Here is a 27,289-nt window from a genome sequence, read left to right as displayed (position 1 = left end):
AATAAAAGCTTAATATATAATTTATATATTTAATATAGAAAATGGAAAGTTATTTTTTCAGTAATTTATATTATAAAATAATCAATGAAGTGTCGAATTAGAGTCAAATAAATAAAACAATATAAATTTTATCGGGTTTTCGGGTCTGGCCCTAACGGGCTGCGGGTTAATCGGGTGCGGGCTAATCGGGCTGTAATTTTATCGGGCTAGAAATTTTCAGCCCTAACCCTATAAATTTATCGGGCTATTCGGGCCAGCCCATGAATTGCGGGCTAAATTGACATCCCTACTATGCACCGGTCTCTTTCTTTAATTCAATGCCTTAAATCCAATTTATTGACGAATAATTGGAGATATTTCGTTTCGATTATGATCCATGATTGCCCTTCTAGAACCAATGTTTTAAAAACCGGACCGGCAAGCGAACCGGCGTCATTACTGGTTCACTGGTTCAACCGGTTCACTGGTCGAACCATTGGTTGAACCGGAATACTGTTTATATATATATTTATTTATTTAGTAGTAAATAATAAAATTTAATCAAATGTTTTATCAATAAATATTATAGTATTATACATTTAATAGTATTATTATAGAAAACAAGTCTTGTACTACTATATTAGAATATTTAATGACGTTAAGTTTAAATACAATAATAAATTATAATACACAATATTAAAAACTAGTATTAAACTCTATGTATAATTATAAACTCCTATATTATAAAACATTAGTGATTGTAAAAGTATAATTAAAATATAAGAAATATATTAAAATTAACAATTTCTTAAAAGAATATATAAAATTAAAATGAATTATCTTAAAAGAATATAAAATTAAAAAGAATATATTTTTAGTGAATGATATAATTTTATTAATTTTTTATCAACAAATATAATTAAATATATAAATTATACTAGTAGTAAGTTATCGTAAATAAAAAATTTAATATTTATGTATAAAAATAAATAAGTTCATAGTATTATTTTCAAAAAGTAATGCGGCAAAATAATATTATACACAAAGATATATGAATAAACATAAATTAAAAACATATATTTAGTAAATACTCCTAGTATATAATCAAATAGTAGTAAACTTTTAATATAATTAATCACATATTCTTAATATACATATATACGTATTAAACACGAATTATTAGTTTATATAGATAAATATTTTGTGTTTAACATATGAAAATAATATTTGTTCATATTACTGCAAAAAAGTCCTTGTGGTGTAGTGGTAGAATTGTTGGTAAGTTCACCGGGAGGTCTTGAGTTCAACCCCTATCAAGGCCAAAATTTTAGCATAAAATTTTGAAAAGCATTTGAACCGGTTTCCGGTTCCCGGCCAGACCGGTCCGACCGGTCGGTTTCGACGGTTCATGGCGGTTGAACATGTCACTGGTTTTATAATGCTAACCGGACCGGACCACCTACCGGTTCGCGATTGAACCGGCCGGTCCGGTCCGGTTTTTAAAACATTGTCTAGAACATGATTAACAGTGTCATGGTTCAATTTCTAGGCATGCATGGATAGATCAAATGATCAATAATAATTAGATAGAGAGAACAAATTAAATATTTCTTTTTTACTATAAAAGAAAATGACTTAAATAATTTGAAATAACTCGAAATGAAATAGTACGAGTCAAGTAATTTGAGAATGCTAGTACTATATGGAGTATTTTCGGAAAAATCAAGTTCATCAATTAGGAAAAATAAACAGAAAAATGAAATTTGAGAATTTAAGGCTAGAGTTAAATTTCTAGTTAGACAGGATTCAGCTACAGCGCGAGAGCCCTGAACCGGCGGTGGCGGGAGACAGCAACAGTCATGAATTCCCTCTACTTGTTGCGGTGAGCTCTCTATCTTTCTTTCTTCTTTTCTCCATTAATTTTCGCTTCTCAGTGCGTTTTCTGGTATTGAATTTGATTGGTAGCGACGTTGTTGAAAACAGCGGCGCCATTTCTCTTCGAGCATTCAACTTTATCAAAACAGCTAATCAAACTGCCCAGATTCAGAATGCATCTTGATGGGGTACGTACTAAACAAGCCCAATAGCAGTGACGGCCCATCAGCCCAAAGCCCAAGGAAGAGTATCAGTTCGGCATTACCAAAGAGTTCGGCCCCAGCCTACAGCTCGGTAAAAGCCAACCAATCAGTTCGGCATTACCAAAGAGTTCGGCTCCAGCCTACAGCTCGGTAAAAGCCGACCAATCAAGCTCTACTCTCAGATCGGCAAAAGCTGCTCGGCAATAGTTCAGAAGTTCGGTCTCAGTATTCGACCGAACTGGAAGATAGTCAACTCATGCAGGATCACATGCAGGATAGTGGATCAAGCACAGAGATAGTGGACTCATGCAGGATCTCATGCAGGATAGTGGACCCATGCAGGATCTCCATGACCTCCACGACATTCACAACCATCATTAGTGGTGATGCAAGCCACGATCTTAGTTCAATGTATAAATAGAACTCAGATCAGATAAAGAAGGGTTAAGTTCTCTAGAGATCAAATATCAAATAGCAAGTCTGTATTGTAAGCTGTAGAAAACAGATCAAGCAATACAACTCTGCCCTCTTTTCTTCCCGTGGACGTAGATTTACCTCAGTAAATCGAACCACGTAAATCTCTGTATCGTGATCTGTATTTTCCTGCATTCATCACCATCAAAAATTCGCCAAACCATCACTGGCGCCGTCTGTGGGAAACAGAGAACCAAATTTGTGATAAAGCGAATTTTTGACCCTTTTTCCACCCCAAAAAAATGCATACCAGATCACATACTACCCGTAATACCGTTCGTGAAAACCATGAGGAAGCTAGTCCAGCCCGCAGGTCCGGAAAACAGCCTCGGGAGACATCTACTTCCAGTTTTCACGATGAAGGAACAAGCCGCTCAAAAGGTCCACACACCGAGTCTTCCCAGCAGCCTGATTTGAATGAGGCTGTCAAGCTGTTCTTGGCTGAGAAGCAGGATGAGTTCTTAGCCTTCCTGCAAAAAAGCCAAGAGCCGAAGACGAAAACGGTGGATTCTCCTTCCTCATCCAGACATGAAAGTCACTACCGCAGTAGTGCCGTGTCTTCCAGGAAGAAGAATCCTCAACCCCGACATGTTCCTGTTCCTCCTCGGTACCGGAATCACAGGAGATCTCCATCTCCTCCATACCGAAGAGATGTCGGGTTCGCCATGTACGGAGCATTGAAGACTCCGTTCTCGGACGATATCACCCGAACTCCCCTTCCACAGAACTACCGAACTCCGTCGATGACTTATGACGGGTTGGTGAATCCTCATGACTTCCTGGGACGCTATCAGTATAACATGGCGAACCAGGGTCTCAATGAGGTCCACATGTGCAAGCTGTTTCCCGAGCTGCTTATCGGGAACGCAAGAAGGTGGTTCGATAGCCTCCCCCAAGGCAGCATTAGATCTTACCGAGATCTAATGGATGCTTTCCACAGGAGGTTCTTTCAGAAAGCGGAAGCCCGAATCACTTCGGCTCAGCTGCTTTCTATACGTCAAGGTCGTGACGAAAAGATCAGCGACTTTATGACGAGATTCCACAAGGAATGCCTACAAGTAGATGATCTCAATGATCTACTTGTCATTTCGGCATTCCAAAATGGAATCCTGCCCGGAGCTCTCTACAGAAAGCTCGTGGAATGCAGTCCGCAAACAGCTCAACAGATGTGGGACATTGCGGACCAGTTCTCCCGTGCCGATGAGGCAGACCGTCGCAAACGGTCTTTAGACAGCTCATCCCGAGGAGACAGGAGGAAACCCGATCATAGCGATCAGGGACAAACTCGCCGAACTCCTTTTGGCGATCAGGGACATCCTCGCCGAACTCCCTCCCCACTAAAGGAGGGATAGCGGTCATCTGAGGTGATCAAAAAAGAGCGAGTGTTTGCAGATTGCGCTTAAAAGTGCCGAGCAATCAGCTCGGCACCATCAAGCATAGCAATCACAGCAGCCGGAGTCAGAGGCAGGCGAAATGACCGAAGTCACACCGGAGCCGAACTCGATGGTGTACGGCACTGAAGCCGTGATTCCGGTTGAGAACGGCATACCCAGTCCCCGAACTCTTAATTTCTCAGCAGAACTGAATGAGGACGGACTGAGAGCCGAACTAGATCTGGCCGAAGAAAGAAGAGAATTGGCCTGCATAAAAGCAGCCAAGTACAAGGAGCAAGTAGCCCGGTTTTATAACCAAAGGGTGAAAAAGCTGCAATTTCAAGTGGGAGATCTCGTCTTGAGAAACAACGAAGTAAGCCGAGCAGAAAAGCTGGGCAAACTCGAACCCACATGGGAAGGTCCATATCGGGTGCCAGAAGTCCTCGGCAAAGGGTCTTATAAATTGACTCACATGTCAGGAGAACAAGCACCCCGAACATGGTACGTTTCCAACCTCAAGAAGTTCCATTTGTAAGAGACAGTCCGGTCAGTCAGTCTTGTGTCTAGTTCGGTCCTAGGGGTATGTGCTTTCTTTGTTTTTTTACTTGTGTTTCATGTTTGTCTATGTGCGTTTTGTCTGTCTATGTGCGTGTCGTCTCTTACAAATGTTACTGAGGTATCTTGTTCTTCAAAGGCTGATCCCCTTTTTAGAACATATATAAGCCAACGATTGTGAGTCCAAGCTTCTAAGGAGGATACAAGACCACAATTCGGCTTAAAAAACAAGCAGTTCGTCTGAAACGAACTGCAACAATAAGCCAACGATTGTGAGTCCAAGCTTCTAAGGAGGATACAAGACCACAATTCAGCTTAAAAAACAAGCAGTTCGTCTGAAACGAACTGCAACAATAAGCCAACGATTGTAAGTCCAAGCTTCTAAGGAGGATACAAGACCACAATTCGGCTTAAGAAACAAGCAGTTCGTCTGAAACGAACTGCAACAAAGGGAAAGTCCGATCCACGCGATAAAACTCGCCGAATTAGGACAAGGGAAAGTCCGATCCAAGCGATAAAACTCGCCAAATTAGGACACAAGCTTAGTCCGGTCAAAGAAGTTTACTTCATAAAGACCAAAGACGAGTCCGGTCAAAGAAGTTTATTTCATAAAGACCGAGAATCAAGTCCGGTCAAAGAAGTTTACTTCATAAGACCGAGGACAAGTACGATGAAATTATTTCGCTGAGTTGTTAATACGCAGTGTTAGAAGCGAAATGAAAATTTCATTTATTAAATCTTGTTCGGCATACAACTCCGCTACCCTACAAAATGGCGTTACGCTATTACAAAGGACTATTCTACTGTCCCTGGTTGCTAAAGTTGAGCCATCTATTCACAAAATCCTCGTGAAGCCGAGTTCGGGCGTTCCGGGCAGCTGAAGAATAAGCAGGTCGACGAGATGCTCTAATCGACCTGCCGCCTCTTCCCTGAGCCCGAGAAGCTCTAGCACCTCGGCGGCGAAGAGTCTCTTCACGAATCATTTGCCGATCTTGCTCACTCATAATCACAGCTCCTCTACGAACTTCAGTCCGTCCTTGTCTTGACGTTTCCGGTTGCTCCTGAGTCCGTTCTCGTCTTGACGTTTCCGGCTGTTCCTGAGTTCGTTGCTGACTTGGAGTAGGGTTTTGAGCAAGTGAATCAGGGGTTTGAGCTGGAGTGCGACCATCTGTTGGCGGGAAATGCCTAAGGAATCTCTCGATTGAGGGACGCCGGGAAAGAATGATGTCGTACCGAGAAGCCCAGCGCCGCAATGATTTCACGACTTGTTGGCAAGCCGAGCTCTCCAGCGCATTGTTCCTCCGGAGTACATGATATTCCTCCCACAGTTCGTCAACTCGTTCCTGAACTTCAGAGATGGTCATTCCCCCGCGCCTGCAGATGAAATCCTCATACGCAGTCCTCTCAGCGACGGCGGTATTCAGCTCGGCCTCCAGATCTTTCTTTTCGGACTCTAAGTCCTTATTGTCGGCCTCCAGCTTCACTGAACGAGCCAAGAGTTCGTCATTCTTCACCTGGTCAGCTATGGCTCTTTTCTCAGCTTCGTCTAAAGCCGAAGAGTACAGCCGCTTCCAGTGAAGTACCTCCAGCTCCTTAAGAGTTCAGAATATAGAGCAGCTATGTCAGTTCGGCATTTCAGATTACTGAGCAGGTAGTAAACCACAACAGGAGTAAAAGAGAGTACGAAAGGCTATACGAAGACACAAGAGCAGAAAGAAGAATTTTTTCATTCATAAGAAAAAAATTTTTCTACACAAGGGCTTCAAGGCCGTTTTACAAGAAGGAAGAAACTAAACTAAGAGAAGGGAGACGAAATCATACTCCGCCAGCTTCGTCTCCGCCTTCTCGGTGAGGTTCAGCTTCCTTCTCCTTGTCTGCTTCAGCTTCAGCCTCGGCCTCCCTGCTCGGCGCCACCGTAGCCGATCTGCTGCGCCTCCTGCTCGGCCTGCTCATCGCCGGTCTGCCGCTCATGCTGCTCGGTCTCACCCTCTCCATGGAAAATTGGAGCGGGTGAAACTGACCCTATGGAGGCAAAGATAGCCTCCATGTTCTCATCGCGGTCAGCTCGGCAACTACGAACTTGGTCTGCAGAAAGCAGGACCGAGGACGAAGCAAGCTCCTCAAGCACCGGCAGACTCTGAAGCCGAGCTGCTATCTCTCGGCCGTACAGCGGCAGGATGACTTCGGGACCCTGCTCGGCTTTATCGGTCATCAGTTTCAGCAGATCACCGACAAAGGCTGAAAATTGGTTGCTCAGAAAGAGTTTCTCCGCGAAAGCACGGAGAGCCTCTCCTTGGGCAACCACGGCGGCAGCATCCCTCCGTTTCGTCTGCTCTCGCTGGATGACGAGCTGGTTTTTGGCAAACTGAGCTTCATCCTGGGCCGAAATCCTAGCAGCTCTGGCTTTCTCAAAGTTTGCCTCAGCCTGCTCGGCCCGGTGACAAGCAGCCGCCAACTTCCTCTGCATCTCAGCATAGTCGTTGGACGCTTTGGAGAGTTCAACGGCGACGAGCTTGGAGAGCATATCGTTCCTCTGAAAATGGAAAAAGCAAAAAGTTAACAGAGGTGCCATAAAAAATACAGGAAAAAAGCAAGGCCAGAAAATCAAGAAGAGAATTCACCTCGGCGAAGTCCGTGGGCCATAAAAAGGGCTCACAGATATGTTCCGAAGGAGGCGCCAAGACCACGTCTTTCTCTGGCGCTCTCGGGGGCTTCTGGGTCTTCCCCTTCCTACTTGCCGAAGTCGACTCCGGCTTCTTTGGATCCGAAGAGGTCTTTTGCCTCTTCGGATTCTTCTCGGCATCAGGCGCCGAGCTGGTAGCCTTCTCTTTCTCCGGCTCCTTAAGCTCGGAGGATTTGCGGCTAATCTTATTCAGCATGTACACTGCCAAAAAGCAAGAAAGCAAGGTTAGTTTTCGCCGCTAAAGCAGTAAAGCATAAAAAATAAATCCTCACCCTCAGTTTCTTCGTCCGAAGACGAGATATTGAACACGAGGTCGCCCTTGACGAGCTCAGTTTCCGAGTACTGTTTCCTAATCATAGGAATCTTATTGAACTCGCCCTCGAGCTCGGCCAACGGTTCTAACCGAGGATGAGGAATCACGGACTTCGGCCCTCTCCAGGGAAAGCCCGGAGCCGCTGTCCTATTATAAAAAAAGAAGCGGTTTTGCCATTTCGGCCATTTGGTTTTGCAGAAGGCCCTAAAAGGTTGTAAAGGGATCAGGTAAAACCAAGATCCCTTCCTCTTAAACTGGAAAAAATTAAGGATTGCCCTCAGAGACAGATCCTTATCTAGCCTACGCAGTTCGGCAGCAAAGGCCGATAAGTGCCTCCAAGAATTCGGAGTCACCTGACCTAAAGGGAGTTGAAAGAAATCAAGAAGCTCTACAAAAGGTGGGGGAAGAGGGAAACGAAGCCCACATTCTAAGCAGGCTTCGTAAACGGTGGCATAACCCTCCGGCGGCTCGTTAGCCCTATGATCGTCGTCGGGAACCACCGCCTTCCCCCTGGGAAGAAGATATTTTTCGTATATGGATATCACAGTATCCTTACTCAAGACGCTGTGAAAATACTCTACGGTCTTCTCCCCAGATTCTTTCCGGCTAGAAGACCCCTTACCCCTTTTCCTACCGCTACCTGACTCAGAAGAAGAAGAAGAAGACATAGTTCTTACTCTTTGAAAGTCTGAAGAAATTCTGAAGAAATTCTTGAAAGCGGAAGGAAATTTTTACGCAAAAGAGAGAGAATGCAGAAGAAGCTATAGCAAAAGTGTTCAACTGATGAAGAAAGGACGTATTTATCAGATTCGGAGAAGATTTCAAAATCATCGCACCGTTTCGAATCCCACCTTTTCAGGATTCAACGGCCGGATTTTACTGTCGCATTTAATGCAGTCACGCGCAAGGCACGTCCCCTGACGTCAGCCTCCCCCCGTACCTTTATCCAGAATGCCGAAGTGACTCGCTTCGCCGAAGTGATTCACTTCGCTTTTCGGGGGGGTAGTGATGGGGTACGTACTAAACAAGCCCAATAGCAGTGACGGCCCATCAGCCCAAAGCCCAAGGAAGAGTATCAGTTCGGCATTACCAAAGAGTTCGGCCCCAGCCTACAGCTCGGTAAAAGCCAACCAATCAGTTCGGCATTACCAAAGAGTTCGGCTCCAGCCTACAGCTCGGTAAAAGCCGACCAATCAAGCTCTACTCTCAGATCGGCAAAAGCTGCTCGGCAATAGTTCAGAAGTTCGGTCTCAGTATTCGACCGAACTGGAAGATAGTCAACTCATGCAGGATCACATGCAGGATAGTGGATCAAGCACAGAGATAGTGGACTCATGCAGGATCTCATGCAGGATAGTGGACCCATGCAGGATCTCCATGACCTCCACGACATTCACAACCATCATTAGTGGTGATGCAAGCCACGATCTTAGTTCAATGTATAAATAGAACTCAGATCAGATAAAGAAGGGTTAAGTTCTCTAGAGATCAAATATCAAATAGCAAGTCTGTATTGTAAGCTGTAGAAAACAGATCAAGCAATACAACTCTGCCCTCTTTTCTTCCCGTGGACGTAGATTTACCTCAGTAAATCGAACCACGTAAATCTCTATATCGTGATCTGTATTTTCCTGCATTCATCACCATCAAAAATTCGCCAAACCATCACCTCTATTCGTAGCCCTCTTCGGTTCCGCAGGTATTTGATTTGTACATCCAGCTCCTCTAGATGTTGTGCCCTTGATTTGATTATCTTCCGTCAATTTCAAAATTTCCCCTTTCTACTCAATTTTTAATTAAATTGTTGATTAATGTTCAATTCTTTGTTCAAGGGTAGTGTTTATATTTAGCAACTGAAAGATTGAAACTTAGCACAATTCTGAATTTTGAACACTAGTGAGGAGTTAGGGTTTGTTTGTTATATGGTTGATTTGAATTGTGACATTTCTGTATTAGCTTTCTTAGGCATTGTGTTCCTTTCAGGGTTTTGTCATCTGTAAGAGCTACAAGCGATGAAGAGTTGGCTGCTGCTGCTGCCGCCGCCAATGCTGATAGCGGCGCCCCAACAATGTTCGTATCTTTGCTCATCTCGTCTTCTTTGCATGGATAAGTTTCATATTTTCTCCCTACGTATTAGCTACGGATAATGTTTATATTGAGATTGATCAGTTGCCTGCATCTGCATCTTCTTTTTCCTTAAACAAGTTTTAAGGCCACAATTCAGATTGTGAATGATGAATACGGTCCACACTCTAATCATTTTTCTAGTATGCTGCTTCATCAATTTCAATGTAAATGGTGGAGAATAGGAGAAGCTCTAGCTATTTTATCATTGAATTGCTTTGGTGCCTAGAGAAAACTTTGATGCTTGCTCTCTGATTCGTGTTTCTCTAGATTTGACAAGATTATTTCTAAGGAGATCCCATCTTCAATTGTGTATGAGGATGAATCGGTTCTTGCCTTTCGAGACATTAGCCCACAGGCCCCGGTTCATGTTCTAGTCATTCCAAAGCTATGCGATGGTTTAACCCAGCTTGGGAAGGTACTGTTATGTGTTTTTGCAATGGTTGGTTATACATGTCATGAAACTTAAATTGCATTTTGTGTGTTTGGTAGGCTGAAAAAAGGCATGAAGAGATATTGGGGCAGCTTCTTCATGCTGCTAAGATAGTGGCGGAGAAAGAAGGGATCAGTGATGGTTTTCGTGTCGTCATTAACAGTGGCGCATCTGCCTGTGAGTCTCTCTTTCCCCCTCTCTGCTGCTCAAATGGTTGATTGATGTTCACAACTCTAATAATACATCTCTGTCTGTGTCTCTGTCTCTCTGTAGGTCAATCTGTTTACCATCTTCACCTACATGTTCTTGGAGGGAGACAGATGAAATGGCCACCTGGTTAAGTAGGAGATTTGGATAAATAAAGCAAAGAGAATGGAGCTTCACTAGAGCATCCTCTCCTTTTCTCTCCTTTCTAATTTAGAGTCTTGTTGCATCAACATTTTAGGTCGGATATCAGCACCACAAAATAACAGCTGCTGATGAAATACATTAAATCGAAAGAGGCTTTTGGTACATGGGTCGCTATGGTTTTCTGTGTTGTAATTTACAAACTTATCAATTCCTCAATTCTAGCTATATCACAATATCAAGGACAACAACCTCGTCCTTATTAAAATACTCGAATCTAGGTTGCTCACCAAGAATAAATGAATCCCGAATGGCTACAGACCTAACTGAACCCGTAGCATTAGCCGTAGCATTAGCAACTCCTTTCCTCCCTGCTCCACCCCATGTAACATGGCATTTGTATCGAAATGTTGCACATCATTTGACACCAAGTTCGATTTCTAGACTGCAAATGAACTCCATGGAATATCACAGCGTTGTGCTTACGCCTGTTTGCTTTGATCAGATACACGAACAGTCTGGCTCTGCCAGGTCATGCAGCACAATCCGTTGGTCACGGTTACTCATAAGTTTTATGAGATGCAGCTTTTGAGAGACCTGCCGCCAGATTTCTTTGACTGTCCCATTTGGATCTTCATACTCGAAGTACCTCTTCACCTGAATATGATGAAAAAGCTTAGTGAGATTCCCTGACTGAGTAGACTCAGCTCTATACTGGAAGCACTACTTGGATAAGGAAGAAAACAGACTGCAAAAGCTGCTTATGAGAATAACAATCCAATAACCACTACCATGACAAATTTCCTAAGTCTGAAAAATAATAGCTTCACCTAATAGCAAACTCACTCGATTGACATGGAACCATATGCAAAGCTCTTGGTTTAGAAAGAAATGATATCAAGCCGAAAATCCAGCTCAGAAAATAATCACAATGGATGAAATATTCCGACAGAAGGCAATTTACTGAACCTACTACGTACTTGCTCACGGCTACAGCTACAAAATTAATTGTTTTAAGCACCAATCTTCTAATATTCCAACTGGTGCTTTGTGACTCTAGTTATAGCCATGCGAATGATCTTACTTACTTCTCTACTCATGTCAATCACTTCTATGGTGGGAATTCACAATGGAATAGGACTCATTCAGCAAGCAAGGTAGGGCTAATCTATTGAAATATACCTTTAGCAATTCCTTTTGGAACTTCATAATCTTTTCCGGGCTGAGTTTTCTCAGCAACTTCACCAGGTTTAGTCGCGGAGGTGGAATTAACGAAAATGGAGATCTTTCTATAGTCTATGACATCTTCAAAAGGCAGCTCAATGTAATCACTGACGATGACAGGAACTCATAAACTTACAATGGCATCAAATAGTCGGCAAGCTGATGGAGTATCACCAGCTGGATGCAAACAAAACTTCGATGTATGCATTCCTTGTGTTGCTGCACGGCGACTCTCCCTAGACTGTGCTCCATGTTTGATTATAACTCCCTCTTCATTCTCAAGCAGTTGGAAAAGCAAATCTCGAATCTTACCACCCTATAACCAACAATAAAAACCAACATTATTGTAAATGCACCCAAAAGTTACCACATGAGTTAATTAATAAATAGGCATCATAAACAGTTATATGAGAAGCATGTGTCGTAATACAAACATATTGACAATGAAGATATTCTATAGTTATACCGAAAAGGAGTAAACAAACAAGTAATATTTGAAAAATCACTCATACTAATTGTAAATTTACAATACATTAAACATCATAAAGAGAACATAAAATTTGGAGAACAAGTGCATAACACTAAAGAAGGCATCTATCTTATTACCTCTTTTCGGTACCGATTCCCCATAAAGAATAACAGAGACTTGCGGTTCTCCAGTCCAACATCCCCTTTGAATGTATTAATCGAGAAAATCGGGTTTTTAGGGCAGTTGGCCTTTAAAATCACGTAAATGTACCCATTTTGTTATCTATTCTATATATAGGAAAAACGTCAATAGGAAAGGCGTTTTTATTAAGTAAAAACGCCAACTAGAATGGCATTTTACAATGTTCAAGTATTTTACCCGTATTTACTCCAATTACAGTACATTTAAACACGCCAATCACGATGGCGTGTATACAATAAAACGCCTATACGGAATGCGTGTTTATGAAATTAGACACGCCGATGAAAATTGCATGATAAATTAACACGCTAATCCGTGTGGCGTGTTTGTGATAAAAGACGCCAACGTCATTTGCGTCTTTACAAAAAGACGCCAACAGGATTTGCGTGTTTTGAATAAAACACGCCAACACAATTTGCGTCTTTAACTAAAAGACGCCAACACCATTGGCGTCTTTGTACAGAAGTATATACCAGCAGCCAGTCTCGAAAAATTCACACCACACACACACACTTCGCGATTTTCTCTAGCAGCGGCCAAATCCTTCGCAAATTCCTCCGCGTCTTTGTGATTTCGCCCTCCATTCATCAATCGGTGCTAGTTTTCCCCAAATTCGTCCAATTTATTCGGTTAGTATGCTTATCTTTTACATTATTAGAGTAATTGTTGGATACTTAGCTAGGGTTTGTAATGTGTTGCGATTTGAGTTGAAATATTGTGCATATGGATTATTTGTATGACGTTAGTGTTGATTATTATGTTGGATTGTTTGGGTTTAAGTGAATTTGTGTATAAATTTGATTATAAACCAAAATCGTAGGGTTTATAGCTTAAAAATTGGGCAAATTGATTTGGTTTATGTGGGTTTTGGTTAATGTCTTTTTTTTTTAGTTTGAAATGTTAATTTTGTGTATATTGTTAGGTTGAAATTGAAATTGAAATTGTTAGGTTGGTCAAACTAAAATTGGGTAAGTTGAATTGGTGGAAAATTGATGTATATTGTTTATTTGAACTGTTACTTTTGTGTAGGTGAATTGTGTTATGATGTTGAAGTTGTGTATTGTGAATTATTTGATATAGGTGTTCCATTTTGTGATATTGTATTAAATTGTTTGTAATTATTGAATTTGTTTAGGTTTGTTTATTGTTTAATTTGGAATATGAATGTTGTGTAGGTAATTTATGGCATCTTCTTCAACTTCTCGTCGTCGGCTCTTATGTGGTCCTGAGGACCCCTCCGTATTATATCTGCAGAGACAACACGTCTCTAATAACATATGGGCAGGAGTGCCATCGGAAGACGTACGGTGTAGAAGATACGAAGGAATCATATGGGATGTTCCCATAAATCCTCGTGTTTTGGCGGTTATAGATGAGATGGGGTTCGGCGGGATGTTGAGGTGTGGTCAACCAAAAGACATTGACCACCATCTTATCACCGCTTTGATTGAACGTTGGAGGCCAGAGACTCACACGTTTCACTTTCCAGTCGGTGAAGCGACTGTGAGCTTAGAAGACGTGGAGGTCTTATGGGGCCTCAAAACTGACGGTGAGCCTCTGACGGGTTACATCCCCACTAAGGATGTCAACTATTAGAAGGATGTTTGTTTGGATTTTCTTGGCTTTATTCCAGATGCAGTTGATCTAAAAGAAATGAACTGGAAGCAGACAAGCTTATCAAATCAACTGCGGATTGAGTTGAGTGATGACCACGAGCAATACATGTACAATCAACGTGCTCGTGTGTATTGTCTGCTGTTACTGGGTGGTCTACTGATCCCGAACGCCACCGGTAATAAAATTCCCTTCTTCTACCTTCAGTTTTTCATGGATATAGAACAATGTGGTAGCTATAGCTGGAGAGGTGCGACTCTTGCCTGCTTGTACCACAATCTATGTGAAGCTGCACTTGGTAAGAGGACCGATGTCGGGGGAGCTCTTACATTGTTACAGCTGTGGGCTTGGGAAAGAATCCCAATTATTAGACCGCAGATGCTGAACCCCGCGCCCGTAGACTACTTACCATGTGCAGTCTCGTAAGTTGTCCACTAATTACTCTTTTACGCATAATTTTTATTGATTTTTGTGTTGTTCGCTCATAATTTAATTTTTGTAGATGGACTGGTCGGGCCTCTTATGTAAAAGCACCGGGGCATTGCATTGAAACTTTCAGAGATCAGTTCTCAACAATGCATGCCAATCAGGTAATTTACGTAACCTAAATTGTTGCTAGTGTGTTATTTTGATTGAACTTGTTTTGACTAAATAAGTTTCATATTTAGTTTATTTGGAGGCCGTATGTCACGCGAAATCTGCCGGATGTTTGTGTTGCCGGTCGTCCTATATGGACGTCGATGACAACACTAATCTGCTGGAATATGGTTGAGCCACACATGCCACAGCGAGTGTTGCGACAATTTGGGATTGTCCAACCTTATATCCCGCTTGTCGACCGGTTCCACGGATCTGATTTTACGAAACAGGATCGACGTGGCAAAGCAGGTCGGAACTGGGTTCAGTGGCACGCCAATCATATACAAGACTGGCATAATAGGCACGACACGGTGTATGTTGATTTGGAGTACTCATTGGTGCCTGTTGCTACTGATGAGTACATGGATTGGTTTCGCCGGATAACCGTGGTGTACCTAACAAAAACTGGGGTGCATTCTCCTGAGGGCTTCCATGAAACGGCGGCCTCTCATCACTACGCGGTAGATTTCAACAACTATTCTTTATTTATATTCATATGATGAAATGTAATTAACACTGAAAATTGTAGGTGGATACCCTTCACAAAATACGCCACTTTCTTAGGGAGCAAGACATGTCAGGATGGCCGGATTTATTCACCATTTCGAGAATGGTTGAAGATGGCCTCCAGATATGTGGGGAAGCTGAGACGATGGACTACCGTCCTTCACAGCGCTCTGAGCTGGACCTTGACATGCCCGTGCGGCAAAAAGTGAAGCTGCGTGGAAAGAAGAAAGTTGGTGGAGAGTCGTCATCATCAAGGATGGATACTCAGTTGGTTGATGATTCTGATGACGATTTTGTGGCTCCACCTCCACCAAGATCTGCCGTGCGGGGTCGTCACTCTGTCAGCCACACGGGTGGTACAGGAGAAGATTTCGGTCTCAGCGATCAACAATCTCCACCTCGGTCTTCTGTGAGAGACGACTTTTTTGGTGTTGATTTAGAGAATGCCGTCGTTGAAGATACTCCTCCGTCTAGAATCCCTAAGACCAGAATCGGGAAGGGAATCCGTAGTCTGTTTATGCGGAAAAGGCGAGACGAGTGAACGTTTCCCGAACTTTTGATATTGGTGTTTTTACATTGATTTGAACGCTTTATATTAGTAATTTGATATATTGTATTGATATTGGTGTTTTTTCATTGATTTGGCGTATGTATATTAGTAATTTGATAAATCCACTTTTTATACGTACGCATATTGATAATTTGAACTCTTATAATTTTTATTGGTAAATTTTTTGAAACACGCCACTCACGATGGCGTTTTTAAGTTTGAAAAATTTTTGCAATTTTTTGCCACGCCAAGGCTGAGTTTCTGAACAAACACGCCAAGCTTACTAGGCGTTTTTAGAAACACGCCAACGCCATAGGCGTTTTTTCCTTAAAACGCCTACTTAACTGGCGTTTTTTAAAACACGCCACTCAAGATGGCGTTTTTAAGTTTGAAAAATTTTTTGCACTTTTTTGCCACGCCGAGGCTGAGTTTCTGAACAAACACGCCAAGCGGCGTTGGCGTTTTTAAAACACGCCAACGACATAGGCGTTTCTAGTTAAAAACGCCTACGTAAATGGCGTTTTCTACACAAACCCGCCAACTTAGATTGCGCTTTCAGGAAAAACGCCATCTTGAGTGGCGTTTTTAAATAAACTAGATTTTACATTTTGTGTATTCCATGACTCGCCAAAATATAAGTAAAACGTTACAATGTTCAATTCAATAAATAACTACGATTATAAACAGAACAATGTTCAATTCAGCTAAATAGTTGTTACACGTTCAATTGTCTCGCCTTCTCCGCGTAAAGAAGCTACGGATACCCTTCCCGATTCTGGTGGTTGAGAGTCTAGACGGAGGAGTATCTTCCACAACGACATTCTCTAAATCAACCCCGAAAAAATCATCTCGCACAGAAGATCTAGGCGGAGAATGTGGGACATAACTGAGCCCGATGTCTTCGCCTGTACCACCAGTGTGGCTGACAGAATGACGACCTCGAACTGCAGATCTTGGTGGAGGTGGAGGCATAAAATCGTGCTCGGCATCATCAGTGTGGCTGATAGAATGACGACCTCGAACTGCAGATCTTGTTGGAGGTGGAGGCATAAAATCGTGCTCGGCATCATCTACCAACTGAGTATCCATCCTTGAAAGAGCATTCTGGCAGTTGCGTCTGTCGTGCCCTGGTTGACGGCAATGTTTACATCGGCGTTGGGCTCGTGGCTGGTCAGCTTCACGGACATCCATCTGATTAGGAATCCTAGTAGTACGGTATCGACCGCGACTTTTAGGCATTAACTGAGCTCGTGAACATTGCAAAGTCCATTCAGGCACGACCCAATAATCTTGGTGTCTGATTGGATTGAACACCGTAGAATATTGGTGTACCCAAACACTTGTGCGGTATACGGGATCAACAAGCGACAGCATGGGCTCGTTTCTAAACCGCTCAACTGCCGCTGCATGTGAACATGGAAGTCTCCACATCTGCCACTTTTGACATTTGCAGTTCGACTCCAAGTACTTTACCTTCCACTTATTACCACCCTTTCCACCAATTCGACGTTTTGTTCGAACCACATAAAGCCCTGCAATTGTGTTTGGGACTCTCACATTATGTAATTGACCTTTTACATCATTTCTGCACACCTTTTCATGGGCCCACGGGGTAAGTGGTGCGACACACTGTGTTGATGCAATTGACCGCTCATTAAACCATTCTATTGTCCTCCAAAATATCAGATCAATGCAAGTTTAATTGAGAGTTGTCTTGCGCCTCTCAACACATTGTTATAAGATTCCACCATATTAGTGGTCATCTCACCCCATCTTTTGTGTTTGTCATACGCCAAATTCCATTTTTCTAACTCCACGGCATCAAGGTACTGCACAGCCTCGTTGTTGATGGTTCGAAGTAAACGACGTCTGATCTTAACTTTGCTTTCTTGGTAGCAATACCAATTTTCCAAACAAGTTTTTTTACCATGATGCCTTTGTGATTCTGCAAAACATTCTTTCTAACATGTACCAAGCAAAATCTGTGATGCCCCACATTGGGTTCTTCTTTCCATATGGGAGAATTCATTGCATCTATGATTCCCACATGCTTATCTGATATTACACATATTTCATGCTTGGCTACGTGAAGTCTAATACGTTCCATAAACCAATTCCAACTTTGTATGGTTTCCTCATCAACAATGGCATATGCAATAAGTAAACATTTCTTATTAGCATCAAATCCAACGGCAATAAGAATTTTACCTCGATATCGTCCACGTAGATGAGTTCCATCAACGGTTAAAACTGGTTTGCATAGTTGAAAAGCCTCCACAGCTGGACCAAAAGCCCAAAATACGTACTTGAAAACCTTGTTCATACCGTTGCTTAATCTGTCATCATGCAACCATTCGACAATTGTGCCAGGATTTTGTCTTTGCAACTCATTCAAATAAGCTGGTAAAACTTTGAAATTCCACTCCCACGAACCATACACAAGCTCAATAGCTGTCCTCCGAGCATACCATGCTTTCTTGTAACTAACTTTCACATGAAATCTATTTCAATATCCGCCACAATTGCTTTTACCTTGTAGCAAGGATCGTTTGCTATCTGATGTCGAACACTCAACGCTATCATACCCGACGAAAGATTAGCGTGCCCATTATAATTATGATCCCCCATGCAAGTATGAGCAGTGCTAAACACTCTAATTTGCCAGTGTTCATCATGCTTCCTCAATGTTGCTCGGCACTCCCACAAACATGGCGGTAAGGACTTATCTTTCGGATTTCCTTGTGGCCACTTACAAACTGCATGCCATCTCTTTCCTTTACTTTCAGCAACTGTATATTGTCGGATTTTTTCCAAATGCCAAAAAGTCACAGCTGACTTCAATTCCAATTTGGTTTTAAATTTAGTATGCAAACCGACATTGCTCGGATCTTTTTCACTCCAATAATGCACATTGAGATCATCAGACTCAAAGTTTTTTGGATCAAAACTATCATATGGACCTGGTAAGGTGCGAAAATAGTTCATACCAGGCTGTGGGAACTGTGGAACTACTCTTTCTCGTACTGCTCTTCCTCCAATTGATGTTTCTCCAACCACTGTTTCTCCAACCGGAATGGATGTTCTTGCAGCAACAAATTGGTCCTCATCCGATGAAGCACCATCTGAATCTGTACTATCCGGGTCGACATCTTCAGAATCATAAGGTGATTGTGGATCAAGAAAGTCGGCTTTATCAGGACCAATTATGGCCTCAACCACATCACAGTTGTCACTGTCCCCTAAATGCACGCCTCCAACATCAAAATCTTGTGTTGTATCGAAGCATGGTTCTTGGCCTCTCGTAGACGTACCAACATCAAAATCTTGTGTTGTAGCGAAATATGGTTCTCGGCCTCTTGTAGCCGTACCAACATCATTACTCATGAGAAGATGACTATGTTGTTGAGTAATTGACGAATACTCAACATACAATTCAATTTGACCTCCTGTAGTCATACTCTCACTAAACATTAGTGGCATGTATACTTCTTCTAGTAAAATACCTATATACGTGATTGAAGATCCATACAATATATGACGTTTCCATACTATTTGAAGTTTGTTTTCAAATATGTTTATCCCCATCCTTTCACAAATTATTTCCACAAGCTTATCGTAGGAAATACTTTCATCCAACATAATCAATCCTTTTGCAAAAGGAGGATCATATGAAATAACTGTTCCGGGAATTATCTTTCCACCCCAATATAAATAGACACACCACGTCATACTATCTGCATTAATGTCAAACACAAATATTGGTCAAATATTTTTCTTTACAGTACACTACAATATATACTATCATAACAACCTATTAAATATGGGTAAAAAATTATATATACTACAACATATAATACCATAGCAATTGGTCAAAATATTTCTATTAATTACAATGCAATTTATAATACTATAACGATCCGTCAAATAATTATATAAATTACACTACAATATATACTATCATAATAATCCATCAAATATTGGTAGACTAATGTTTGGAAGAATGTGTAAAAAATTAGATATACTAACCGATTGCGAGGGCTAATATTTGGAAGAATGAGCCAAAATCGAAATCTACACGCTTCAATCCACCACCGGGTCGACCCGACCAAGGCAAGCGTTTTCGCGTTTTTCGCGTTTTGGGAAGGTTTTTCGCGTTTTGGGGAGGGAATGTGACTAGGGTTTGCGATTTTGGGGGAGATCTGGGAAATATGTTGCAACAGAAAAAACGCTGACCAGGTTGGCGTGTTCTTGTTAAAAATGCCAACGAACTTGGCGTTTTATCACTTAAACACGCCATCAAGACAGGCGCCTTTATTATTAAACACGCCAACTTTGTTAGCGTGTTATAATTTAAGTATATCGATTGAAAATACGAGCAAAATACGCTGCCATAAGCGTTTTACGTAATGACACGCCTTTACCAGTGGCGTTTTTAGTTAAAGACACGCCATTTTCATTGACGTTTTTCCCATAAATGGAATAGATAACAAAATGGGTTTACGTAATTTTAAAGGCCAACTGCCCTATAAGCCCGATTTTCTCGTATTAATCCTATGTGAATACGGCAGAATCACGTCCTTCCAGAGATGCTTGATTGCGAGCCAACCTCCCAAAATCTGAAACTAATAGCACCCCATTTTTCACTCTATCAATGACCTTATACAGAGCATTGGGATCCTGACATATGAATACATGATCCCACCCATTATTTCTTTTCCAGTAGTTTTGTTCCTCCAACCAATCCATCAAAGCCTCCTGCATCAGTCAGGTAGACCATCACTCTACCACCTAACTAGCTGCTTAAACATATACTACTATCAAATGCTTCAACATTTTTCTCTTTCTTCAATATATCATTAATAGAAATCAAAGCAATTTGTAGAGTTGAAGCGCGAATTAAGTTGGTGCCAATTAATCCAAAAATAAGACAAATTCAACATGAAACTGCACCTGAGTTTGCTCGTCACTATAGGCAGTCTTATCGGAAGTGGCGTTCACGGCGGCGGATCGGACGGGATTGGCGACGAGACTCAATGAAGAGAAGAAGGGGACGTAGAAGAGGTCAGCTTCCTCGGGGTCCATCACGCGAGTCACAGCCGAGTCAATCCGCTCCTCACTCGGACGATTCATGTCGGAAAACAGGTACCACTCGGCGGAGTGCTGATTTCCAGGGTACTTGAGCAGCGCATCGTCGGCCACAGGCTCCCCGCCGCGCCGCTGCGTAGCTCTCGATCACCCCGTACGTGAAACTCCTCGGCAATTCGTACATATATATCTTCACTTTGTCAGCGCGATGGAGAGAAAGAGCGTTGCGATTGCCGAGGGCTGCATCGATTGAGGTAGCGGATCTGTTGTTGGGGGGAGTGTGGAGGACGAAGGAGTAGAAGGCAAGAAGGGATAGGAAAGAGACGAGGACGAGCGTCGGCCGTAGTAGAGATTTGCGGGGCATTTTCATCGGAGTCGGTTTAGTGCTGTTCGGCGGAGAGACGGCGGGAGGCGATCGGAGTTTGGGGCGGAGATTCATTTGCGAGGTAGGGCGCCGCCATCACTGTTGCATTGCGATCGGAATCGAAGGGTGGAGGAATCGCCGATCTGGATGATTGAATTTCCAGATGCCGGAGGTCTCGTATTCGGTTCCGTTGCAGTTGCAGAGTCTACAAGCGCCCAACCGGAGTGGCGCTAGGAATATGGGTGTGGAAATATGAGAATTTTGATTTTATTTTAAAGTGAATAACTGTTTTGGTCGGAGAACTTTGCCAAGGTATTAGTTTTGGCAGTAACATTTGAAAATATCCTTTGAAATCTATTAACTTCGATATAATATCGTTTGAGTTACCTTTTTATTGTTTTAAATTATTTTTATATGAAAATACTCCCGAGCACATAAGAGCATCAGCAGTGGGGCCCCCTATAGCCCACCCTATAAAGCACTCCATATTCCGCCATAGCTTTTTATCCTCCTACACATTTACCTGCAGTGAGGTGTCCTATAGCCCGCCCAATAGCATTTTATTTATGTTTTGTATTTATTTTACTTTATTAGTATTTGAATATAAATAAAATTGCAATTTAAGACTACAAAATTTAAAAACTTCATTTTATTGAAAAAGTTGAAAGCGTATAATGCGAAATACTTAAAAAAACCACAATTTCAACGGCGGTTACGTGCTCAAATTTCATCAACCATGTCGGACATGAGTCGAGCATGGTCTTGCTGGTTGCGCATTGAGGCCTGTGCCGCTAGAACCTCATTGAGGCCCATCAGTAATCCTCGAACGTGGGGCGGGGTCGCCACATCGGAACTAGGTCCAGCTTCGTCATTGCCCAAATCGGTGACTCGTGTACCTTCGTCATCGACTATCTTTCACTATTGCCCAACGCGCTTGGACCAAACCGAATGCCCGCTCCACATCCTTTTGCGCTACCTCCTGCCGATGCACAAATAAAGCCCTCTTCCAATCTGTTGGGCAGCTGATCGTCTTCGGAAAAACAGGCCACCTTGGGTATATACCATCGGCCAAGTAATACCCCATATGATGTTGGTGTCCTTTTGCAGTGAACTCAATGGTCGGACCGTTGCGATTGCATTGCTCGGTGAAGAGATACAATGTGTTGAGGACGTTGATGTCGTTGTTCGACCCGCCACACCGAAGTAAGCATGCCAGATCCAGAGCCGATGGTCAGCGATGGCTTCGAGGATCATCGTCGGGTGACTGCCCTTGTATCCACTGGTAAATTGGCCTCTCCGCGCCATTGGGAAATTCTTCCACTCTCAGTGCATACAGTCTATGCTTCCCAGCATTTCAGGAAACCCGTGCACCCTCTCGTGCAAGTTCATCAGGTACTGGCAATCGTCAGCGGTCGGCCTTCGCAAATATGTGTTGCTGAAAGCCTCCACAATCACCTTGCAAAAAGTCTTTACGCACTCGCGGCCAGTTGTCTCCCCGACGTGAAGATACTCGTCGAATATGTCTGCCATAATGTCGTAGGCCAACTGACGGATTGCAGCCGTGCACTTCTGCAACTGCGTGAGTCCAGGTCTGTCGATACCATCAAGCCGATGCGAGAAGTATGTATCACGTGCCTCCAACGTCTGAACAATGCGGAGAAAAGACCTCGCCGCATTCTGAATCGGCGGTGAAAAACCGTTAGGCCCCACCGTGGTTCATCGGCAAAATAGTCTACGAACAGAAGTTGGCGAGCTTCTTCCCGCTCGCGGAGGACATATCTCCGACGTCCGATTGGCCTCGAGACCTGCTCTGCCTGTTGTTGACGTTCACGCTCCATTTCGGCCAGACACTCGGCCGCGACATCATTCACGCACTCGAATAAGGCCCGATTCAAGCTCTCCGAGGTACTCCAGTCGTCGTCGGGATTCATTTTGATAGAGTGAGAAAGTATTGAGTTGAGAGAGAATTGAGTGATGGTGTGAAAAATGGAATGAGAAATGAGGTATATATAGAGAAGAAAATATATATAAAAAAACAAAAATAAGATCGAAAACGCGTTGCATCGGGCGTGCTCATTGGGAGCTGGGCTGCAGTGGCGCCCGATGCCAGAATCGAGGCGTTAGGGCGCGAAGGATGGTTCGGGCTTCGGGCGGGGGCCTGCAGCGGCGCCCTAAGGCGAGCCCAATGCATCGAGCGGGCTATAGGGAGCCCCACTGTGGATGCTCTACAGGGCGCATTTCAGGCATCTTAGAAGGCCATTTTAAATTAGTGTGAAATGCCCTTCATGAGTTGGAGGGTATTTTCGTCCAGAAAAAAAGATTTCAAACAGTAAAAAAAAAATACTTCGTACTAGCTCAAATTCTCAATCTTTCTTTCACTCTTACTCTTACAACAAAATAATAACCGGCCACGGCGATCACCCCTCCGGCTCCCACAGTTGGAACCCCGATTGGTTCGGTTCACAACCATTTCCTAGTCCGGAAATGGAATATTCGGCCCCTCCTCAAACCCAAGGTTCGCAAGTTCCGGGTGGATACCGGCCTTACCCGGTCGACGACCAAGATGTCCCCGAAGGGCAATACGGGTGGACACCCAAGCCTAGAGCGAGGTCGAGCGGCCCCTCCCAAACTCCGACTCCTCCTACTCGCGGTGTCCGCACACCGTACACTCCGGCGGAGATGTTGCAATTGTTCAAAGCGTTCTTGTCAATCTCTGAAGATCCGGCGGTTGGCACGAACCAATCCGGCGATCGTTATTGGTGGCACATCTGTCGCCGGTACAATGAAAACCGGTCGGTTGGAACAATCGAGCGCAACGAGAGTATGGTGCGCAACGCCATATACAGAGCCAACGAAGAAATCCAAAAGTTCCAGGGGTATTACCTCCAGGAAGAGCGGTCGGCGAGGAGCGGCCAGAGCGAGGTCGACATCATCAGTTCCGCCTTGTCGACCTACCAATCCATGAACTACAAGCCGTTCAAGTACCTCAACATTTGGTAGGAGACGCGGTCGCATCCGAAGTATAGGGGAGGCGTAGCATCCTCCTCTAGCGGCTCCTCCAAACGGTCAAGGTCGGTATCCTTATCCGACGCCGGCTCTGAAGACGTGGCTAGCCAACTAGCCGGAGCTAACTTGGGTAGCCCCGACGTCGGTCCGAGCGGTTCCCAACGCCGACCGCAAGGAAGAAAGAAGGCGGCGGCCAACCGTCGTCGCTCCGCGACTCCATCCGCCCCCGATCCCGAACCTGCTCCCTCTCCCGCTCCCTATGTGCCACCTCAACCCCCACCAACTCGTTGTGGGGGGTTTTGGCCCAACTCAATTTGGCCGATAGGTCAAATATGACCCCCGAGCAACTTCGATCGCATGTGGCGATGATATGGGGTCTCCAAAGAACGTTGGGGTATTGCCAGATGATGACTAGTCTTCCCCATGGGCATTTTTACACTTAAATTACGTAATTTTTATTTTTTAGGATTTTAAGTATGTAATTTTTATTTTTTAGTATTTTAATTATGCAATTTTTATTTTTTAGGAATTTAATTATGTAATTTTTAAATTTTTTTGTAATTTGTAATATTATTCCTGGTATTTTTAATATATTTTAATTTTGTGGAAATGTTTTTTATTTAAATTGAATAATGGAATGGTGGGACCCTTGTGCTCGTCCTTGCGGAAGAGTCCGGATGTGAGTATTGTGCTCTTGCCTAAGAGCAGACAAAAAAGTGAGGCCGGGTCCACATCCGTGCTTGTTGGCAAGAGCACGGATGTGGATGCTCTAACACAGCCAAGATATAAAAAGAAAAAGGGTTTATTATGTAGCAATCGGGAGAACGAGTTTCATTGAATGATTATTGATAATTAATTTTGTAGTATCTAATTATTTAATTGTTTATGGTATAACATATCTATACAGTTTTTTGGTAATGATATCAATAAACATTTGTAGTCCGATTAATCATTCTTTCGCAAGATGAAAGGAAAAAGAGTTGAGATGTCGCTTCTAGTTAATCAATGTTTACTACTTTTGTTAATATATCATCTCATTTACTCACATATTATTATTAATATAAAAGTAGAAATTACATCTTACTAACTTGTTTAAATGTTTTGCCGAGTGGACGGCAGGGTTACATTATACGCTACTGCTTTTGATGAATAAATTCATTGTCTTCAATTACAATGAATCAAAATTTGTCATTTATGGTTCTTAGCTCTGAGTATTTGGGCTTTTGTGAAATTCCATTTATTTTACTGATCTTGATTTTGTCATGTATTCTCTCCGTCCCCAGATAATATCTCATTTATCCTTTTCATCAATCCACCAATAAATGTCTTATTTGCTAGTATTTTACTATTTTTGGTAATGAACCTCACATTGCACTAACATTATTTCACTCATATTTTACTATAAAACTAATATAGTATAAAAAAGTATGATTTACTTTCCACTAACATTTTTCATCAATTTTCTACCATATTTCTTAAAATTCGTGTTAGGTCAAACTTGGTCTTATAATTGTGGATGGAGGGAGTAATCGTTGGGCACAGGAAGGGCGGTGCTAAATTAACATAACACACAATAATTTTAAAGAAAATGAAAAAGAGAAAAAATGACAAAAAATACATACGTTTTGTTTTGTTAGGTTAAGCCTGCTTTTCAAGGTACAACATGGATCGTTTTGTTATGTTAAGCCTGCGTTTCAAGGCACAACAGGTGATCCCTGCCGGTAATTGTTTATCTTTCCAACTATTTTCTTGTTTTACTTTGCATATTAACATATCATCAATGTCCGCTGCTAAGTCTAAACGTGCATCATGATACATGATCTAAGTGAATGTTAAGAAAGATAACATTTTTTCTTTTGCTATTTTTTATAATTTTTGGATGAGCAGGCGAGTACTCAAATGAGTATTGTTTCTACTTTCTTGTGTATATGCAAAATATATATTGGAAATGAATGTATTGCTACTATTACAAAGAATGGTACAGGAATCTTTTTCTTTCTTTCTGAATGACGAAATAAATTTATTTGATATGCATGTCCCAGAATCACAGATGAGATGATTTAGGCTCTTTCAGCTATATACCGATTCTCAAATTTCATGTGATTTTAGAATCGTCTAATATTTTAAGTATTTATTTTATTTGGTACACACACGCACACTTGTGATGGTGCGTGTATAGGGATTTGTATAATTGAAACTGTATATCATGCCTAGTATTTTAATCATCGTAAAAAGGTTGAAACCCTTGGGGCCCCATATATCCCTGTCCGACAGTATTGTGCCCCATATATCCCGGTCCGACAGTATTGTGAGGGTGTTAAATCAGGGTATGCAGTGACCCGCTAAGGGGGAGGGCCTAACCCACTGCATGTCAGAAGCCCACATCCCAAGGCCTCACACTTATGTCTGAAAGGTGTTGCAACTACACGACAATAGTGAGATTTGATCCTTGGCCAATCATACAAATCTGCCCCTCCGGAACCAACTGCGCTCTGCCCCTGCGGACAAAAACTGTGTTTGGGTAAACTTTTTATAGTGACTGGCTCCACCGCATGCCGCCCCATACTCCAGAAACCCACCTCCGGCCTGGACCTACAGATTGGTTATCGCTTGCCCCTACGCGTATGAGGAATTTTTTGGAGGAAACTCTGTTCCACTGACAATTGACTGAGTGAGACAAGACTCTCCTCCTCTGAACAAAGTGGAAATAAATTTTCACTATTTTTATTACTGAGAGGAGTCAAACTCGAGACTTCTGTCAAAGATGTCTAAACTCATTGTCTAGTATTTTAATCAAACCACTTTCAATGCTCGACTTAATTTGCTCAGAAATAAAATAATACTAATAAAAAAATCAGATTTTATATAGTATAAATTATAATCGAATTATTATTTAAATAATTAAGGCTGGGTCCTATACTCCTATTAGACTCAATCATATTAATTGTAAAAAGGGATATTACTGTTATAATAAATACTACTCCATGTTTGTGTGTGTTTTTTTTGTGTCGCTTTAAGATGAATAAAAGATTAAGCACGAGATTTTTGCCACATACTTTCTGATCAGCCTCAAAGCTTTGATTTGTCATTACATGTTAATAAAGTCACTAACTTAACTACTCAATATAATATATCATTAAATATTACACTTAATTCAACGCGACTATTGACTGATTTAACTGAAAACTGATGAATAAATAACTTATTCGGTAAATAAATCATTTATTAACCTAATATTGGATGCCCTAATGCATACCAACCACTGTGAAA

The 27,289-nt window shown here is 42.3% G+C and overlaps 2 protein-coding genes and 1 pseudogene across 3 annotated transcripts; 1 reads left to right on the top strand and 2 right to left on the bottom strand.

The window, feature by feature from the left end:
- Positions 1 to 1,668: 1,668 nt before the first annotated feature.
- LOC121802786 (14 kDa zinc-binding protein-like) lies at positions 1,669 to 10,548 on the top strand. Of its 2 annotated transcripts, none has more exons than XM_042202485.1 (7): positions 1,669 to 1,861; positions 1,945 to 2,032; positions 9,126 to 9,154; positions 9,439 to 9,525; positions 9,850 to 9,997; positions 10,072 to 10,189; positions 10,286 to 10,548. In XM_042202485.1, exons 1-7 carry the CDS (start codon positions 1,839 to 1,841, stop codon positions 10,351 to 10,353), a joined length of 561 nt encoding a protein of 186 aa, XP_042058419.1. In that variant the 5' UTR covers positions 1,669 to 1,838; the 3' UTR covers positions 10,354 to 10,548. The 2 variants fall into 2 exon arrangements, with proteins under 2 accessions (XP_042058419.1, XP_042058421.1); XM_042202487.1 differs by having other exon boundaries at positions 1,670 to 1,861; positions 1,963 to 2,032.
- A 280-nt stretch (positions 10,549 to 10,828) lies between these two features.
- On the bottom strand, positions 10,829 to 21,307 carry LOC121802919 (annotated as a pseudogene).
- Positions 21,308 to 22,336: 1,029 nt separating this feature from the next.
- LOC121803734 lies at positions 22,337 to 22,944 on the bottom strand. The gene is made up of 2 exons (XM_042203357.1): positions 22,711 to 22,944; positions 22,337 to 22,657 (listed from the first exon to the last, which is right to left on the bottom strand). Exons 1-2 carry the CDS (start codon positions 22,942 to 22,944, stop codon positions 22,337 to 22,339), a joined length of 555 nt encoding a protein of 184 aa, XP_042059291.1.
- Positions 22,945 to 27,289: the final 4,345 nt, after the last annotated feature.

The sequence above is a fragment of the Salvia splendens genome, chromosome 5 (assembly GCF_004379255.2).
Source record: "Salvia splendens isolate huo1 chromosome 5, SspV2, whole genome shotgun sequence".
NCBI lineage: Eukaryota > Viridiplantae > Streptophyta > Magnoliopsida > Lamiales > Lamiaceae > Salvia > Salvia splendens.
Note: the sequence above shows the minus strand (reverse complement) of the source record. Positions and strands in the feature narration are given on the sequence as shown.

Bases quoted from the DNA above. Each gene is read 5' to 3' on its own strand.
- LOC121803734 (XM_042203357.1), bottom strand. From the start codon at position 22,944: ATGAATCCCGACGACGACTGGAGTACCTCGGAGAGCTTGAATCGGGCC. The intron at 22,658-22,710 runs GTTTTTCACCGC...CGCATTGTTCAG, and splicing joins AACCACGGTGGGGCCTAACG to ACGTTGGAGGCACGTGATAC.
- LOC121802786 (XM_042202485.1), top strand. From the start codon at position 1,839: ATGAATTCCCTCTACTTGTTGCG. The intron at 2,033-9,125 runs TCTTGATGGGGT...CAAACCATCACC, and splicing joins CTGCCCAGATTCAGAATGCA to TCTATTCGTAGCCCTCTTCG. The intron at 9,526-9,849 runs GTTCGTATCTTT...GTGTTTCTCTAG, and splicing joins GATAGCGGCGCCCCAACAAT to ATTTGACAAGATTATTTCTA.